The sequence below is a fragment of the Chelmon rostratus genome, chromosome 1, assembly GCF_017976325.1.
Source record: "Chelmon rostratus isolate fCheRos1 chromosome 1, fCheRos1.pri, whole genome shotgun sequence".
NCBI classification, from domain to species: domain Eukaryota; kingdom Metazoa; phylum Chordata; class Actinopteri; order Chaetodontiformes; family Chaetodontidae; genus Chelmon; species Chelmon rostratus.
In genome coordinates, this window is record NC_055658.1 from 20,089,669 (window position 1) to 20,108,432 (window position 18,764).

The 18,764-nt window shown below is 43.5% G+C and overlaps 3 protein-coding genes across 5 annotated transcripts; 2 read left to right on the forward strand and 1 right to left on the reverse strand.

Moving 5' to 3' along the window:
• Positions 1-3,318: 3,318 nt before the first annotated feature.
• acta1b (actin alpha 1, skeletal muscle b) lies at positions 3,319-7,590 on the forward strand. The gene is made up of 7 exons (XM_041938604.1): positions 3,319-3,460; positions 4,312-4,448; positions 5,021-5,345; positions 5,772-5,933; positions 6,463-6,654; positions 6,766-6,947; positions 7,087-7,590. The coding sequence occupies exons 2-7, from the start codon at positions 4,320-4,322 to the stop codon at positions 7,228-7,230; spliced, it is 1,134 nt and encodes a 377-aa protein (XP_041794538.1). The 5' UTR covers positions 3,319-3,460; positions 4,312-4,319; the 3' UTR covers positions 7,231-7,590.
• A 1,150-nt stretch (positions 7,591-8,740) lies between these two features.
• ccsapb (centriole, cilia and spindle-associated protein b) lies at positions 8,741-13,673 on the forward strand. 2 transcript variants are annotated; one of them, XM_041933576.1, is made up of 5 exons: positions 8,741-8,806; positions 9,829-10,214; positions 10,309-10,425; positions 10,925-11,139; positions 11,235-13,673. In XM_041933576.1, the coding sequence occupies exons 2-5, from the start codon at positions 9,845-9,847 to the stop codon at positions 11,415-11,417; spliced, it is 885 nt and encodes a 294-aa protein (XP_041789510.1). In that variant the 5' UTR covers positions 8,741-8,806; positions 9,829-9,844; the 3' UTR covers positions 11,418-13,673. The 2 variants fall into 2 exon arrangements, with proteins under 2 accessions (XP_041789510.1, XP_041789502.1); XM_041933568.1 differs by having other exon boundaries at positions 8,751-10,214.
• A 21-nt stretch (positions 13,674-13,694) lies between these two features.
• Positions 13,695-18,529, reverse strand: rab4a (RAB4a, member RAS oncogene family). Of its 2 annotated transcripts, none has more exons than XM_041933587.1 (8): positions 18,406-18,529; positions 17,794-17,874; positions 17,485-17,599; positions 16,950-17,012; positions 16,675-16,829; positions 16,295-16,390; positions 15,946-16,079; positions 13,695-15,564 (listed from the first exon to the last, which is right to left on the reverse strand). In XM_041933587.1, exons 1-7 carry the CDS (start codon positions 18,419-18,421, stop codon positions 15,964-15,966), a joined length of 642 nt encoding a protein of 213 aa, XP_041789521.1. In that variant the 5' UTR covers positions 18,422-18,529; the 3' UTR covers positions 13,695-15,564; positions 15,946-15,963. The 2 variants fall into 2 exon arrangements, with proteins under 2 accessions (XP_041789521.1, XP_041789529.1); XM_041933595.1 differs by having other exon boundaries at positions 13,696-15,564; positions 18,025-18,523.
• Positions 18,530-18,764: the final 235 nt, after the last annotated feature.

Genomic DNA, 18,764 nt, shown 5'->3' on the forward strand with positions numbered 1-18,764 from the left:
AAATGAATGGCTTTTTACGTTAGAAGATGCTTGCATCATCTTGGAGATGAGTGGCGAAGATGCAAGCTCTCTAACACCTCTCATTTCACCATGTCTTGTTTATCCTCATTAGAAGCAGCATTAGAAAGCAGTGTGCAATCAGCATGGACCTGATTTGTGCAGCACATCACGTAGATAATGAAGCTAAACAGGAAGAGTAAATGTGTCCTGAAGCTTCATGGGATCAAACGCATGCAATTTGTACTGCTCATTAAAGCATATGTTTTTGTCTTAAACAAAAAAAACAAAACAACAACTGTCAATGAACATTTGGACGCCTGACACATATTTAAGACAATCTTGTAAAAATAAGAACCTGAGCACTTTTACCTGTCCATTTACAAAATCCTCAGTAGTATCAGTATCCTCAGACTTTCTTCACTGTAACACCTAAGAAGCTAATTAAAATCTCCAGCAAGACTCCTGTCTGTTCTAGCCTTAAAAAAAAGTCTACTGTACATGCTGCAGAGGAGCCACAGTTGTTGAGCACTGTGCCACACTTAAAAAGGTAGGCCACTCGTGCACAGCGAGTGTATTGGTTCCAGCGACTGAATGCCGAGGCTTGTGCTATTCTTACTTTCTCTGACACTCTCGCCCTCTGTGCTCTCATGAGGGTGAGAGAGAGGGTTGACTGAAATAAAAATCTAACTGAATAGGCAGCAAGGTACCATGACAACTGAGCGTGCAGCATCATCTATTTGTCTCTACTTGTTCAATTCACTTCCTTTAATTTCACTGGCTAAAACAGTCATGTGATCACTACAACACTCAATTTAAAAAATGCTGTACTTAAAAAAAATTAAAAATAAAAAACAAAAAACAAAAAAAACCCTCAAGAATACTCTCTTTGTCCAAAGTCTCTCCTTCAGCTGGCTGGGTTACATATCTCTGACAAACCAAACTCATGTTTTCTGCCACCTGCTGCTCTCGCCCTTTCACCTCCCTCTTTCTCCTCCCCTTCTCCAAGTAGACTCTCCAGGAGGCTCCCTCGGCTCTCCTCCCCCTCGGCCCCTCTGACCTCTCCTCCTCCCACCCCTCTTTCGTTCGTTCCCCGACAACTGCCAGCCCCTTTACATTTTAGGCGTTTCACAGGCCCTCTGATTCCAAAATGGCTCACAACAAGTGCATAAAAGTAGCTCTACCTTGTGCTGCAGCCCCTCCACCCCCTGACCCCTCGCACAACACATACACACGTACCTTCGTGCACACACTCTGCACCCATGCAACCCCTCCCCATTTTCACTCGATCCCCCTCTAGACTTCGAAGATTTTTCTCCCTCCCTCTTCTTACCCTGTTTTTCTTGACATATTAATGAACCATTGAGGATTCCCCCTAGCAGCTTGTATTGCCTCAGTGTTCAAATTGTGTTTCCAGTGCATTAATTGGCCCTGTTTCCACAGGGCCAATTAATGCAACTTTATATCACTTCTCAATGCCTGATTAAAATAAGTACAGGAGGCGTAAAAACATGCTTTGCTTCATCATTCACTTTTGTCTTCCACGTGTGCCTTTCCATAGACCTGTGTACACATACAGTGAATGTTCTATCCAACCACTTGTAATCCATACTGAATCTTTCTGTCGCTGTTATGATGAGAATCCAGGTCATGAGGGGCTATATGTTAACAATTCTCTGCTGCCACATGAAACCAGTTTTAGGTGATGCATGAGAGCACACAAGCCACTTATTTGTACGAACAGTTATGACCAGCACCTTTTAAAATCAATATTTCTTTAATTTCTGTTTTGCATTTTGTGCTGTAATGGAATAAAAAGTTACATCTCTTTTTTATGTCCTTGCAACATTAGTTGCTTTCAGCATGGAATTCCCACTTGTCCTGAGAAACCATTAGAATTGGCAGATTGTGTCTCTCTCCTCTGAGCCTTGGCTCTTTTAATTTACCAAATCAAGCCTATTTTATCTCTACTTTATTGGATGTATCTATCTTTTTCTGTACATTTCTCCCTGTTCCTCTGCCATTCCTCATTTCCTTTGAGTTAATTATATATTATTATATAATATATAATAAACTGTATTATATATATTGTTATAAGCTCCTTGGCACCTCCTCTTACACTTCTGCTGGTCTCTTATACCACAATCTCAAACATCCATGTGCATGCATGCACACACACACACACACACACACACACACACAGAGTTTCTGTCTCTGTTTCTCACTCCTACATGCACATGTGCAGACGTACATTAGCTCCCCTCCTCCAGTAGAGTTATAATTAATCCAACTGCTCCAGTGACAGAGCAGAGTAGCCCCTGCAGATAAGGTTTCAGCTGTTGGCTGTTTCAGTGGTTCTCTCCTTATTTATTCAAAAAGACTCAGACAGATCTGTGTGCATATCAGGCCATGTGGTCTGCAGGAGAGCAGATTAAATTAAACTAATTGTTAATAAAAGTGTGTATATGACAAAAAGTTTTCTGTTGCATGTACATGTGTTGCATAGTTAAGAAAATGGGATTCCAACATGCAAAGAACAAGATCTTCTGTGCACAATCAATCAAAGAATCTTTGTGATGATTAGTTGTTTTTTTCTAATAACATGGACATTCACAAGGCTGAAGATGGAGACAGAATGAAAAAAGGCCTCCAATTTTCTACTCAAGACTCTTTGTTAGGCTCATTTTTATGCAGGCTGGGGTCAGTCCAGCTACAGCATTGAATGCGATCAATTAAAAATGGTCTATTTAAAATTTCATTACTGAAATGTTATGACTGGAATGATGAAGCACACATATTGAGCTGTTTACATACAGAATGTTCCTCCTCTGCTTTTATCCAATAATCTTGTGTTTTCTTGTATTGATCACCATAATGTGTATTGAACCCTTAATTGGCACTTTCAGGCTGCATCACTCTTCCTGGTTGACCTGTCAGTCAGTAGTTTGGCCCTGGCTCTCTCTGTGGTCTAAATCTGTTCAGATGAGGGCAGCATTTTCCCATTTTAAGGCTGGATGATACCTACTAGCAGCAAATCTACAACCCCGGTTGGCGTCTCCCCTAGAAAACCCCCAGTGGCCCGCGCGCTCCTTGTATGGCCCTCGAGGTGGTACCGCGAGGCTCGATGGGAGGTCAAAGCGACAGTTCCATATATGGCACGCGCTCTCTCCTCGTCGGGCGCGCGCCGCGTCAATCCCGATCCTCTCCTGGATTCTGATTGATGGAGCTCCCTCTTTCCTTACGCGAGGCGCGTCTCCTTCCTGAGGCCCTCCCTCCTCCCACTCCTCATCCTCGGCCTGTCAGCGTCCTAATATGGCAGAGGGCCGGGATGGGGGCCAGTGCTGAGGTTTGTGAATGGTGGAGGCTGGGTATATAAGGTGGACGGGCAGCACAGAGGACTGTAGCTGGTTCAGCAGCAGCACTGGTTGGGTCATTCTCTCCGAGCCGCAGACACTCTCCTAAGGTAAGACCCTATAGGACCGGCCACTCCTGAAGCCACACAGCCAGGTTGGGACATCAGACTAGGCTGTAACCTGAGCAACAGTGGAGCATCTACTGGAGCAGAAGTTAGGCAGGACAGCCAGGGACAAGAGGCCTAGGAGCAGATACGACTGGAGGCAACATGAGGCAACAACTCCACTGGAAGATAGACTAGACTGTAGGAGAAGGAGAAGATTTGTAAATAATAGGCTGAGATATTATAGAGATCCAGTGCTGGACAAGAGAAGCTCTTACCTGAACTGTCTAGCTGGAAATTGTTGATAGATACATGGATAGATAGAAAAAGCAGAGCAGACTGACTCCAGCATCTTTAAAGTAGTGACAATGTATTTTGAAAAGGTGCTGATGCAGCAAGACGCAATGCGCCTTCAGATCAGTCAAAAAAGCCAGGAACGTTTACCTGAGGAAGATGATAATGTGTCAGAGAGAGCGCTTGTAGGTTTACCTGAATATTGGAACATGTTAGATTTTGCTTCGGTTTACTGTCGTCAAATTTGAATAATGTAAAGAACAGATCAATTAGTCGAAGCTCTTTTTTTTTTTTTTTTTTTTAGGTTTATACAGGCTTATACGCCATGCGTAACGGCCTGGTGTCAGTGCGCCATGGATACATTTAGCTCATAACATGGGCCTGATCATGCTCCAGTAAATATTACAATCATTTTAGTCTTTTTAGTCTTCACAATTAAGCGTGAGATTTCAGGAAACAAAAGACCGAAACAAAGTTTTAGTTTTAGTGTCACATTCACTATGAGTGTTAATGTATGTGAATTTAGTGATCTGAACTCTTTTTCTTCCGCTCCTCTCTTACAGAAGCCATCATGTGTGACGACGATGAGACTACCGCCCTTGTGTGCGACAACGGCTCCGGTCTTGTGAAGGCTGGCTTCGCCGGAGACGATGCCCCCAGGGCCGTGTTCCCCTCCATCGTCGGCCGCCCCCGTCACCAGGTAAACAGCAGAGAAAATCCACATACAATATAAGGAAAGGCTAATTGGAAGAACTGAAAACGAAAAATCACAGTTGCAGTAATAATTACACCTCAGCCAATTAATGTAAATAATAGAAAAACAGAATTCGTTTCACACAAATACAATAAAACTGCAAATTTGTTCAGGCAGGTGTAGAATATTTTGCTGAGGTATCCCACTGGAGTGAAAAATATAGTTTACTGAGATTTAAATATTTTAGAATTATTTTGTGTTTTTGTGCCATTAGAAACTGTAGGTGATAACAGCGAGGCACTATATATCTTGAGCCATGTCATTTTGGCTCCTTTTACCACCAGCAATGTGGCCTTTAACTCTTTGAGACTAAATTAGTCACAGAAGAACTGACAGTCACACAATTGCTCTGTGTCTGTCTCTGTGACCCACGCGGTTATTTGGCACGTTCACGCAATGATCAACGTGCCATTTGCACCACACAGTAAAGACTTTAATCTGGCCAGAAAAAGGTCATACCTCTGTTTGGATTATTTGACTTAACCTTTCTTTTATCTTGCCCTTTCCTCCCCCTTCAGGGTGTCATGGTCGGTATGGGTCAGAAGGACTCCTACGTCGGCGACGAGGCCCAGAGCAAGAGAGGTATCCTGACTCTGAAGTACCCCATTGAGCACGGTATCATCACCAACTGGGACGACATGGAGAAGATCTGGCACCACACCTTCTACAACGAGCTGAGAGTGGCCCCCGAGGAGCACCCCACCCTGCTCACTGAGGCCCCCCTGAACCCCAAGGCCAACAGGGAGAAGATGACCCAGATCATGTTTGAGACCTTCAACGTCCCCGCCATGTATGTGGCCATCCAGGCTGTGCTGTCCCTGTACGCTTCCGGCCGTACCACTGGTAAGACTGACAACACCAAACAGCTGCAGCTCATAGCACAGATGCAACCTGCTAAACATACATACAAAGACAGAGAGAAAAAGAGAGAGACATTCAAATAGGCAGACGTCTTTATTGTAAAATTTTACGTTAATGACAAATATAACTGGTAAAATTATATAACAACCACAACACATCATATTAATTTAGCTGTTGATGCGCCAATCCCATTGTAGCCATTTTGCGCACAACTTTTACGCACAGTCGAACAGCCTTTCTGCGACTGTTTATGTTATTTTATGGCTCGTATGATATATACATTCAGTGTGTATTTGTAAATCCTCCTCCATGCACCCACTTTGGCGACAAATTTACGATACGATATGATATGTTTTAGCTTTTTTTGCCACCTGGACTTTACTGAACTCCCGCCTTGCCTCTCTTTAGGTATTGTGCTGGATGCTGGTGATGGTGTGACCCACAACGTCCCAGTCTATGAGGGTTACGCCCTGCCCCACGCCATCATGCGTCTGGACCTGGCTGGTCGCGATCTGACCGACTACCTGATGAAGATCCTGACTGAGCGTGGCTACTCCTTCGTGACCACCGGTGAGGAACTTGCTCCAATAAGAAAGCATCTGAAAGAAAGAAGCAAACCATCCGCCTAGACTACTTTTTAGGCCGACACTTTATGGCAAAATAGAGCCTAAATTATTATCATAGCTTCATTTTTTTTCTTTTACCAGCAGCTTTGGAAAAACTTACTATACACAACAGCTAAATCTGAAATCTGACAGCAGTCTTACCAACAACACAATTTAATGACAGCTTTGCGTAAAGACAAAGGCCAAAAAGTGAGTAATTTAATTTCAGAATGGACCCAACTTGTATAACTTATTACAGTCTTTCTGAAAATCGGGCATGTAAATTATTAAAATGCATTAACACGCCCAGTGCAAAGGGGATGTAGCTGCATGTTTAAGAAAAACAGACATTTTTCTCCTTCAGACGTTTCTGTAACTTCTAGTAACTTACGTAGCTCAGCCAACTGAATTAGTTTTGCCATTACGCACATGGTGTCTGCGGTTTCGGCTGTTTGCCGCTCTGAATAATATTTCATCAACTTGTCCCCCCACAGCCGAGCGTGAGATCGTGCGCGACATCAAGGAGAAGCTGTGCTATGTGGCTCTGGACTTCGAGAACGAGATGGCCACCGCTGCCTCCTCCTCCTCCCTGGAGAAGAGCTACGAGCTTCCCGACGGTCAGGTCATCACCATCGGTAACGAGAGGTTCCGTTGCCCCGAGACCCTCTTCCAGCCTTCCTTCATCGGTACGTCAGATAATCCTTTTTTTTTTGTCTCTTTGACGAACATCATTGAAAACATTGTGCCAAACTGGATACCCCTTCTCCTCTTAACACTTGTCCCTCTCACCTGACCAGGTATGGAGTCCGCTGGCATCCATGAGACCGCCTACAACAGCATCATGAAGTGCGACATTGACATCCGTAAGGATCTGTACGCCAACAATGTGCTCTCCGGTGGTACCACCATGTACCCTGGTATTGCTGACCGTATGCAGAAGGAGATCACTGCTCTGGCCCCCAGCACCATGAAGATCAAGGTACATAATATGACATGAAAAACATTACAATTTATCTATTATTTAATATTAAAGGTTTTACGCACAAATCCATAATTACGCACTGAATCTACGCACTGGCACTTTACTAATCGACTTTCTCCCCCTCCTTCTCCTCTAGATCATTGCCCCTCCCGAGAGGAAGTACTCCGTCTGGATCGGTGGCTCTATCCTGGCTTCCCTGTCCACCTTCCAGCAGATGTGGATCTCCAAGCAGGAGTACGACGAGGCCGGCCCCAGCATTGTCCACAGGAAGTGCTTCTAAATCCTCCATCTTCTTCTCCAGCTTCTCCTTCATCTCCATCATTTACACCACCAGCTATCTGGGGATCAAGCGAGAAGGAGGATCAACCTCTGCGGCACACCAACACTATCTTGTCAATGGACTTTCTGTCTGCGCTGTTGACATTTATATGCATTTTGTTATCCTTGTAAAATATGCATATTTTATAGCTGTCTGTTGTCTGTGTTGCACGGAGAGAGGCTGTGAAAGACCACCACTGAACCATGCATCCACCCAAAAACTTTAATAAAAAAATAAGAACAACATGTTGCCCAACACATGTGAATGTAAGTGTATATACATATTGATAATTTATTAAAGTCCATTATTTGGTATTTCTGATCCTGGCTGGTTTTTCTACTTGAGGGAGGGTAGTGAGAGCCGATGAAAAACAAAAGCTTTAGTGAAAATTGCACAATTTGAAGCATTTAAAAGGTGCAAATCAAACAAGAATCCTCCCTCCATAACCATGCAAATACAATTTCATCTTAAAATGTAATATTTAGGAATCCCAGCTTGGAAAGAATTAACCGAAACCCATTAAAGCCAGGACAGGCTTGTCTCAGCTATCAAACAAAGCTACTGTGTGACACATGCTGCCGCTATCCCACAAACCAATCAGCTGATCCGGTGGAAGGGGAAGCTCAAAAAGGTCGATGGGGGTGATTAATGGGTCCCTGGATAACACTTGGACGGGTGAGAGACAGGTTGTCTCTCTCTGTCCCATCAGCCACTGCTGGTGGTTGGTGGCTGCTGGGTGACAGAGGTAGTGAAAGGCACGCCTTCAAGCTCCGACAGTCGCAGTTTGACTTGCCAGGAATGTGCCCGGGCAGCAGCAGCAGCTCCGCTTTAGACCGAGCGGATCAGTAGCATGGGACACCCGACACCCGGCTCTGAATCCCGTTGAGCTGCCTGCCCTGCGCGACCGTACGCGCAGCCCCGGCCCCCCAGACCATCTTTAGACAAAACCAGACCCCGCGGGGGACCTCCGCAGTCCTACCTTATATGCATAGAAGCTCATCAGGTTATCTGGGTGTGGGGTTAGGGTCCGGGCTCAGGGAGACAAAGGGGCGTGCTGGGCGTGCCTGAGGCGCGCACCACCCTGTGCCCACATCATTTGCACCACTCCGTCAACCTGGTATGTAGCCTAAAATAAGACAGCTTCACCCTTTTTCTGTCATTTCTCAGCCCCTAGAGAACAGGTTGTGGAGCAACTGGTGGCCCACTAAAGCACTTCAGCATGATTTAAGACGCAACAAGTTACTCAATTAAGCCCTTTGAATCTGCGCGTGGTGGCTAACTACAATAAAACGAATAGTCTTTTCATCCTATTTTAACATGCGATAGGGACCATTATCAACCAAATGTCTCATAACCACCCTGACCGCATTCCTGACATCCCGGCCTGGACACCTGTTGCGGGTGTGTTCGGTTTTGTTTTTTGTTTGTTTTTTTAAAACGTCTTGAAGCGGGCGGAGCTAACAGACGCAGCCTGTGATTACAGCAGCACCATGAACGCCATCTGTCCTGCTCCGCTTCCGTGAAATCCGACCCCAGTGTAAGTATATTTACCGTACACAAAATTAGACTCTTACAGCCCTGAATTTCTGCTGTCAGGCGTCGGACGGTGGTAGGTGAGAGTCGATGGACTGTCAGTGAGATTTTAGGATGCGTGCAGGCTTAAATCTGCGAGCGCCGACAGGCGATTATCCATACTCCGTATTACCGTATGTTCAAAACACCTCTATAAATAAAACGGCCACACTTGTCATGATGATTTCATATGGATCAACGGGCAATTGATTAAACAATGCATTTATGTTTGTTACAATGCAATAGCCTAACACGACACAGTCCGTAATGACGATTTACTACAAGCTTTTTTTAATCGTTGCAAAATACAAAAATATGGTACATCAGTAAAAGGGTAATAAGGTTGATCAATGAATTGTATGAAACTGATTTTAAAGCCTGGAGTGTTTTCATACATACAGTGATTGCAGCTGACCTTTAATTTGGAATATTCAACAGTCGTTTACATCGCTCGAGCCAATCCGAGGATGAGATGGCAGTTACGTCATCACCTTCAAGAAATTTCTGCAGTCGTAATGGTCCATCAGATTTTCAGCTGAGGGCATTTTCGACACTAAAACGCAGACTGGGTTTACGGAGCAGATGTGGCAGTTTGTGATTTCCCAAAAAACGGACTTTTATCTTCATCCCCAGCGTTGAGCTAAGCGAGCGAAACATGGGGGTTACTATCCAATCCGTGCTCGGGTAGGGGAGGAAGTGGGCGGGGTCTTTGGCCCGGGGAAGCCTCGAGCTGATCTGTCATTGGTTAAACTGTTATGTTTTAAATGTCTGGCGGTGTTACCAAACCTGAACGAACAGCGCTTGAAAGTAGCGTCGCAGCATGTGTTTTTTGAGCTCTTTGTTTACGCTTACAGCCAAGTGTTTTTGCAACGTACAAGATATTTCATGCATCACAGACCTGCCGTTGGTGTGTAACAGCGCTAGCTTTTGATATAGTTTGAGTTTTTCAGCTTTGTGGTTCGTTGTTGGATTTCACTTGGATTTTAGTTTCCAAAGTGACAAGATGGTGACCAAGAGGATCCGCTCAGAGTACATGAAGAAGTTCAAAGACCCGAAATGGGAGACCTACACAAAGTGTTATGAGGAGATGCTGAGGTACAGGCTGACCCGCAGGCTGCTGGAGCACACACACAACCCCTGGTTCTGGAGTGGCTCCGACACTGATTCAGACTCTGGGGGAAGGAGCCCCCTCCCACCCACTAAGAACCAGGTGCGGGCTGAGACCAGCAGGGACAGGACAGAGGCTGAGCTGGAGGAGTGTGAGGGGGCGAGGATGGACAGAACCACAAGGGCTGTACCCAGGCTTCCCCTTCAAGAGGAGGAGGAGGAGGAGGAGGAGGAGGATGTGTCAGCTCGACATGCTGCAGTCCATGGTAAAAATGAGCTATGAATATGATTGAAAGACAACACACTGGGATGAATGCACGTTCCTCTACTGCATCAAATGATGACATTCACTCCTCTCAGGCTCACAGCTCCAAGGCGCCAGAGAGACAGGAGCACCAGAGGAGGAGAGAGAGGAGCAGAGAGCCAGCAGCAGAGGCAGCAAACAGCTGCCTGTCCCTCACAGGCAACAGGACAAAGGTAATTCAAAGATGAAGTCAGAATCACGGTCAAAATGATCGAGAGAAGAAGAAAAAACTGAATTAGTGATGAGCAGTTGGGTGATGAGAGAGAAATTACTGTTCACAAGCAGCTCATTTTAAGCTACTGCAAAGCTTACACTACACACAAAACTATTTACTCAGCAAACCTCAAGAAATACATGTCAAAGAGATATTGAAATGTAAATGAGGAGGTCAACACAACCCTTAAACACCATGATGATGTCGATAGAGGGGAAGAACATAAGGGAATAGGGCTCTGCATTAAACCTCAGTGCTTTTCAGCACCTACTCCTTTAATCAGATGTTTACTGACCACTGATGCCAATTTTAGCTGAAGTTCTTGAGTGAGAGCTCTCAGAGAGTGAGTTGTCTGAAGTTTGGGTTCTTTTGTTGAATGAAAAACAGATTTTGCAGAAAAATATGAAACCTTTTCTGCTCTTGGTATATCAGCGCTGCTTTGTCTTTTCTATTTGTAGAGAAAGACACCGGTGGACCACAGCAGAGTAAACCTTCCAAATCCTCAAAACAACCTTTGCGTTCCCAGCGGGTCAGGCCTGCACCAGCGCGGCAGCCCAAGGAGGACAGTAAAGACAGCAGACATCCTTTCGCTCTGTACGGTTCAGGAGAGAAGGACGCAGACATCGCAGGCAGGAAGACACACAATGTTGGCCCCGCAGCATCGACGAATGAGGTCACCTATCTGTCTGTCCCTCTGTAGATCTGCCTGTGTTGTGACAGAGCACGAGGGTCAGTGGGAACTAACTGCAACCTTCATTTTCCTTGCAGATCCATGAGTCTGCTCTGCGTGCTAAGACCAGGCGGGAGGTGGAGCGTCTGATCCAGACCCAGAGGACAGAGCGCCGGAGAGCTAAGTCTGCCGATCTGGACAAAGCCAGGAGGCTGGTTCAACCGGAGTTCAACCCCTGGCTCACTGAGTACATGCGCTGCTTCTCTGCTCGCTCCCGATAAGACACACACACTCAGCAGAGCTACTTCCATCAAGGTGATTCCAGAAATATAAAAACAAAGCCATTATTGCCCTTCAGCCCTGAACTTTAAACACATGCAGAGTAGAGCAAGGGGCTCTATATGTATCGTTGCTGCATTCAGGATGTGAACTGACAAAAACTTTAAAATTCACAGTGTGGCTTAGTGTTTTTTATATAAATCAATTTTGATATATACAGTAAGAAACATTTTACAGGGTAGAGGTGAGTCTTGAAAGAAATCATTTGAAAGTAAATTTATAATGAATGGACACGTCTGCTGTATACAGATATTTTGATGAGAATGAGGGGTGTAAAATGCAGCCATACTTTGATGCAGTCCCTTTAAACACAGTCTACATGAAATGTGTCCATATTCTTAAAACAGGGATCAAAGCACCGTGAACTCTTGCAGGGGTACGCGGCCGCATGTCTGAATAGATTCAGCTGCTTTTATAAAACAAAAAACTTAAGTTAAAATGTAACACCACTTACATGAAGAATGTACATACACCTGCAGCTTTCAATGTGGATAGGCATTTTCTTTTAAGTAGTGACTGACATATATAATTATGTCTCTTTAAGACTTTTACAGATTTTCAGATCACTCAAACTGGCTCTTGTTGATTGAATGGTTTATGTAACGATTTATGGTCTGATCCCGACTGACTTAGTTAGGAAAAAATAGTGAATCACACTCTGTACTCACAGTAAAACTCTGTGTAAAATCACAGTTTAGTGATGCAGCAGTTGCATTTCCTCATGAGCTCATCAGCACTTCAACAACATTTGTTTTTGTTGTTTGGTTAATGTCTGTGTACCTGGTGCTATTGCAGTGTGAAAACAGATGAATCTGACTTTTAAAGCCATTGGATGACTGTGAACAGTGTGTTTCTGTTGAATTCACTGGTCATGGGACTCTTTCCACCAGAAAGATGTTATGTTAAAAATGACAATGATGATTTAGGTTATTTTCATATATAAGTTTATTGTTGAGGCCAATTTTTTCATCACCATTATCCCTGATCATGCTTTAGAACCAAAAGTGGCACCATAACAACAATGGACATTAAGCTGATGCCTAACTTACCTTTCAGTTACATTTTATTTCAGTCAGAAATAAAAGAGTACATATTACATTACTGCTCACTGGTTGAAGCAGCATACACTCTAAAGCATGACCAAATCAAACATCTCTTTGAGCTATTTGTGCAGAATGTCTTACTGTAATACCTGTGATTGATTCATATGTTGAATCTGTATATTTGTTTTGTATGTTTATGTGAATGTATTGAACGTCGGAGCGTGTTCCACACAAGAACACAAAAATGGACTTTGACTCTTTTGTGTAATGGGTCTGGTCTTTCCACCACATTGGGCTTTGTCATGAAAACTGTCCCTCCTGGTTTCCTTGTGTCACCAGTCTTCAGTTTTGTTTTCTCTTTACAACCATAATTAGTGATGTTAATATTGTGCAGAAAAAGGTGGGATGATAGGATGCCTGTTCTCTACATTTGGATATTTGATATTTGTTTTAAGTATTTGTTTTGTTGTTGAAACTCTGTGTTCAGTATTACATTACTTGCTTTTGTACTGATTTAGTTTTTCAGTGTTTTTAAGCGATACTGCAATATAGTTCCAGGAACAGATGTGATATTTTGTGCAATATTATGCTTTAAATATTTAAAAGTTAGATGTGGTGAACTTTGACAATCTCAGAAAGCAGGACTGAAGCAAGATAGTTTCTAATTCTGCATTAGTTAGTTAATTAGACCAAACTTCATTGTTAAGATCCTCTTTTTACTGTATACAAACTATTTCATGTTTGATGAGAAGTTCCTATACTTGTCACATGTTTCTTCTTGCTTTATTAATTAATGTATAGCAGAGATCCAGAGCCTAAATATTCCTTTAGAGTGGGATAGCGTCATATCATTTACAAATTTGAATCATGGGTAATGTGGAAGAAAGGCACAAGAAGTACTGAAGTTTCAACTATTGATAAACTCTGCAGCGTATCATCTAGTTTTAATGGAAAAGGAAAGGCAGAGTCATGTTAAAATCTAATTTACTGATGGGGTTTAACAATTACAAAATACTGTAAAATGCCATACTTTACATTTTTATGTTTACATTTTTGGCTTTTACTGGGTAAATATTTTATACTGTTTAGAAGAAAAGACTGTTGAGGTTAAGTGCTGTTGTGCAAAGCTTTTAATAAATCAATTTTCCACCTGTTTGTTCACTGTCACCTGTTCATGTCTACCAAATTACCTCTAACGTCAATAACATCTCCAAAAACACTGATTAAACACACAAAAAAATGCTTTTCAAAGACAATGCTATATATTCGTAGTACTTTTTATTTTAAAAACATATGCTTTTATCATACACAATAAATTAAAATCCATGATATTCATAATGACAAGAGAAAAGCTGATGTACATAAATAAAAACAATGGACTTGACACAACGACATAAACATGAGACAGCAAACTGATGTGGAGCAGCCAAAGCTACTATCAAGTCAAATCTAATGTGTATTTCTACAGTGTGCTTGATTTAAAAGTTTAATGACTCACTTTGAAGGGGCAACAATGTAAAAAACATAAAAAAAAAACATACACATGTTGTAATGCTTAAATACAGCAATGCAAAACACACTTCTAAACCTTCAGACAGTTCCCAAAATGTAAGCATTTTCTGTGGAAAGCTTTATGTGGCCGAGATGTTTCAAAGCTCAAAACAGGGGACACAAAGTTTCTTTGGAAACATAAAAACCAAACACACATCAGATAGTTTCACTCTGCTGCTAAAACTTCAAATGCATTCAGTTAGTGTGACCCCACAGCTGGCAGCAGTCAGTGAGGTATTCATGTAAACGGCAACATTTATAAATGAGACATAAGTCATAACTGGGATGCTTTGGAAGAAGAAGTGTGTCACGCTGTCAGATAAGTCATTTAAACTAAATGCTGAATGTGTCACTGTAACCTCAAAGATGACAGATTAACTTTCACACTCCAAACGATTTAAAGTAACAGGAAGCCAAATGTGTGTTCAGGATATTTCAGGCTTTTTTTTCTATTACCTTAAACAATGATAAAACAGGATTTTTGCGCACAAATGTGTTAGTCAGTAACGTACTCCACATCAGCTTGTCCCATTTACAAAAAAAAAAAAGGATTCCTGCAAACAGTACTGCTCATCTATACTGCTTACAAGTTGCCAGTGTATTGTAGGGTAACATGATAATAATACAGTGGAGCATGAACAGATGCTGGATATGATTTCTACTTTAATATAATATCTTTTCATAATGAAATACTCTGATATTCTGTTTGAGAAAACATGCGTCAACCTTTATATACACAAACACTGTACAGTGTGTAAGATGCTGTGGGGGGATAGGGGAGCGGCTGAGAAAGACAGAGAGCTGAGTCAAGAGACAGGCCGCTAGACGGGTAAGCAGAGAGAATGATGAGATGTAAACAATGCAAGAAAGGTAGGGATGGAGGAAAGGAGCTAAGGTAAGCTGATGAAGGTAATTTGGCAGCTGTGTTGCCTGGGGGTACGTTACTGGGAGGGAAAGTGTGTGAGACAGGAGTGAAATAGGCCAACAGGCAATCAGGGCAGGCGGATAGAGAAAAAGAAGTAATGTAGTGAGGGAAGGTTTTAACTCATTTATTTTTTCTGTTCAATTCAAACACAAAAGGCAAGGAAGCAAATTCCCCGCCTCGTCCTTTCAGTGTCCAGATGGAAGGTAGATGGGGACAGTGATGAGGGAGAAAACAAACGAACTGAACTAAGCGGGTGCGGGGCCAGGCAAGTAGAAAGAGGAGAGGAAGAGAAGGTACATACATGTCAGCAATTCACATCCTGATTGGAGGGCTGGGGAGGGTTTGGTCCAATAGTGGAGCAGAATGTTGGAGGGTGGGCGGGCTCTGGTTTCCGAGGAGATGCTCAGAGTTCTGTGAGGGGGCTGGGGGAGGCGTGACCGGGAAGTCTTTCGGGCTCTCTGCAGGTGCAGCCGTGACAACGAAGGTTCAAAAGGTTCTGAAGGTTTCGTGCGAAGGTCGAAGGTCAGAGAGTCACCAGCAGAGCAACCTGAAGTGCCCCCCCAAACTTGTCTGAAACACACGAATCACACAGACACACACACACACACAGAGGAGAGAAATAAAACATTGATGTAAGCAGCAATGTTGTTCTCTGTGATACATTTCTTCATTATAATTAGCACAGACACAAAATGTGCCACAGAAAATAGCCCCCCCCCCAAAATTCACCATGTACTCTTGTTTAAGTAATGTTTGCTAAAAACTGCAGGCCCATCTGTATCAGGAAACTATTTTGCCTTTTTTCTCTTTGTTCCAGCCACCTACTAAGCTCTGTCATTCCTAATGTGAAAGAGGGCTGCAGAGAAATCTTATTCTGTGGCACAAAACAGCAAAAAATACCACCATCTCACGATGCACACACTGTGCCATCAGGTACTCTGGCCCCTTCACCTTGTCTGGGCGCGTCCACTAGCAGCCACACTCCTGGGTGCCCTGAGGCTGCGCACGACGAGGAGAGCGAAGCTGTCGTAACGCAGCGTCGCCATACTGGATGCCTGAACCCATCCTCTCTGGATCCAGCTCCCCTGAAAAGGAGAGGCGGCATGAGTGGAGAAACAGAGGCGTGAGAGGGTGGGGTTCACGTTGGGGTCTCCGCCAAAAGACCCTTTGTGTCTGACTCTAACTCATCCTCTGTGAGAGCTGCTACAGTGTGGGGTCTGGTGGCATACCTGAGCCTGACGGGTTAAGAGGGGATTTAGAGTCGTGGATGTGGGTTATAGGTGAGGATGGCAGCTCCTACCTGACTCTATCTTGTTGAGGATTTTCCGAGCGCACTGGACGAAGGCCTCTTCAACGTTCTCCCCCGTCAGAGCGCTGGTCTCCAGGAACATCAGCTCTGTCCCACACACACACACACACAATATCAGTTGCAGACACTCGTAGGCATGTGGTATTTCAGTTCTTTGTAGTCTTAACAACACAATCAATTTACTCTGAGCAGCAGGATTGTTTGCAGAACAGTAAATTACAGTAATTTAAGAAAGAATATTGATTTTCCTCCTCTCACAATAATAGGGCAATGCCTGGAGCTCCCTCTACTCAAAGAAATAAGTTCATGTGCTATTATTTGAGATTTAGAGGGAAATTATCAAAGAATCCCACAAACTGTTCTGATCCTACCGTTCTCCTGAGCGAAGCGCGAAGCCTCCAGGAACGTGACCTCCCTGTCAGCGTCCAGGTCCTTCTTATTTCCACACAGAATGATGACGATGTTCTGACTGGCCAGCATCCTGGCATCGCTCAACCACGTGGTCAGAGCGTTGTACGTCTCTCGACTGCAGTATATAGAGACACAGAAAGAGAGGCAGAGTTACACATCAGAAAGGGGAGGGCAGCTTGTCAAGGCACTTGACAGCAAGGTGAGTGAAATCATGTTCTGTGATCGGCTGATTTACCTGGTGATATCATAGACCAGTAGGGCTCCTGCAGCTCCTCTGTAGTAACTCCTGGTCACAGACCTGACACACACACACACACACACACACACACACACACACACACACACACACACACAGATATTAGATAACTTCAGATCCGATCATTTCCCCCTTTGGAAGCACAAAAAAACGTAATGACAGCCCCTTTTTTCAAAACAGACATTTTGGCTTGCCATGGCAGAAAAAGCACAGTCCAATAATCAATCCCCAATTCTCACAACATAACAAAACGCAACAAAGCTTTATGTGGCAAAATCAACTGTACATTAAACTGAAGACATGCACAAAATTTGTCTGATAACGTTATAACCATTGTTGAAAAAACTAAACGGATTAGCTTTCCAGCACCTGTCCAACACTCCAGTGTCTTTCTCTGTTAGTCAAGTGTGGTCAATTAGATTATAACGGTATGTACACACTGAGGGTAAATGGCTTAAATTTAACTGCTGGTGATTGATCGTCTAGAGTTGTAGATGGTGGGATTTTGGCCTACCTGAACCTTTCTTGTCCTGCAGTGTCCCAAATCTGCAGTTTGACCATTTTGTTGACCACATTGATGATCTTAGAGCCAAACTCCACTCCAATTGTGTGGTTGGATTCATCCTTAACTGGGAAGCAAAACAAAATGTGGCATGTTGCCATCATTATTAAACAACTGGAATAGATACTATTGGTCTGCAGTGCATCTTTTCAGGGAAGAAAATGCACTGCACAGGACAATGAATATCACTGCCTGGACTCAGAGAGTTTTACATATTCTAGCACTTTTAAACACTACAATAGATGCATCTGTCTGACTTACATCTCTTCTCTATGAACTGGTGCAGCAGGCAGGATTTGCCTGTTCCAGCGTTCCCAATCACCAGGAATTTAAACAGGAAATCTGAGGTGGGAACACAAAAATAATATAATACAAACCCAACACAGATAGATGGTGGTGGGACTGCACAATACAATCCCAGCCAATCATAATATTCAGAATATAAAATGGTGAAGCTACCACATCGATTGCCTCTCACACCATGGCTATCACCTGAAGATCCCTACAGTCGTCGTGTTGTGTCTAGTTTATAGGACATACAGCTCAGATCCTCATGCCAGCTTCATCATCCTCAGCCTTGTCCTCAGGTGTCAGCTTCCTCTCCAGTCCGCTAACCTCTGTGGGGATTACTAACCTTACAAGCTCCATGCATTTTGTCTTCACAGCCACTGTAAACTCTACTGTATTACCTCTGTGATATTCCTTACGCTGACATGGTATTTCTAAGGCCAGCAGCCTTCAGCAACGGCTCGGCTAGCCTGCCAGCTATCTATTTACGATGAGAAAAAGCTCTCTCGACACACCTGCCCCATCCCGTCTCTGTGGCTACATGAAGATGTTAGCATCGGGGACGTGTCAAAACAGCCTCCTTACCGTATGACTCCGACATCGCCAGTGTGGCGTTTAGACAGAAAAAAATGAAGGAAGGGAAAACTAGAAGTTGACAGATGGATAGCTAGCTAACTATAGGAAAATAGTCCTGTTAATGATTTCCGCGGATTCCAGCTGATTTTCCCCTCCGACTTCCCGTACGTGGTGTGTATTTTCAAAATAAGAGCAACCTCAGTGGGCCGAGCATTCTAATATCTTAAAATTGCCGCAGGGTGGTGCTGTTTGACCAGAAGTGAGACAGACTTCTTTCAATACCACTCAAATTCATCGAAAGTTTGTGATAACCATTTCTTACTGAATTCTAAATTGCCAACTAGTATAAGTATTGTGAATAGAATCAA

What these genes read in the sequence shown, in the direction of transcription:
- acta1b (XM_041938604.1), top strand. Translation starts at nt 4,320, where the DNA reads ATGTGTGACGACGATGAGACTACCGCCCTTGTGTGCGACAACGGCTCC. An exon ending in TCGGCCGCCCCCGTCACCAG is followed by an intron (nt 4,449 to 5,020) that starts GTAAACAGCAGA and finishes CTCCCCCTTCAG; the next exon opens with GGTGTCATGGTCGGTATGGG. An exon ending in CCAGCACCATGAAGATCAAG is followed by an intron (nt 6,948 to 7,086) that starts GTACATAATATG and finishes CTTCTCCTCTAG; the next exon opens with ATCATTGCCCCTCCCGAGAG.
- ccsapb (XM_041933576.1), top strand. Translation starts at nt 9,845, where the DNA reads ATGGTGACCAAGAGGATCCGCTCAGAGTACATGAAGAAGTTCAAAGAC. An exon ending in TCGACATGCTGCAGTCCATG is followed by an intron (nt 10,215 to 10,308) that starts GTAAAAATGAGC and finishes CACTCCTCTCAG; the next exon opens with GCTCACAGCTCCAAGGCGCC. An exon ending in CCGCAGCATCGACGAATGAG is followed by an intron (nt 11,140 to 11,234) that starts GTCACCTATCTG and finishes TTTTCCTTGCAG; the next exon opens with ATCCATGAGTCTGCTCTGCG.
- rab4a (XM_041933587.1), bottom strand. An exon ending in CCAGTTCATAGAGAAGAGAT is followed by an intron (nt 17,600 to 17,793) that starts GTAAGTCAGACA and finishes TTTGCTTCCCAG; the next exon opens with TTAAGGATGAATCCAACCAC. An exon ending in CCTCAACAAGATAGAGTCAG is followed by an intron (nt 16,080 to 16,294) that starts GTAGGAGCTGCC and finishes TCTCCTTTTCAG; the next exon opens with GGGAGCTGGATCCAGAGAGG.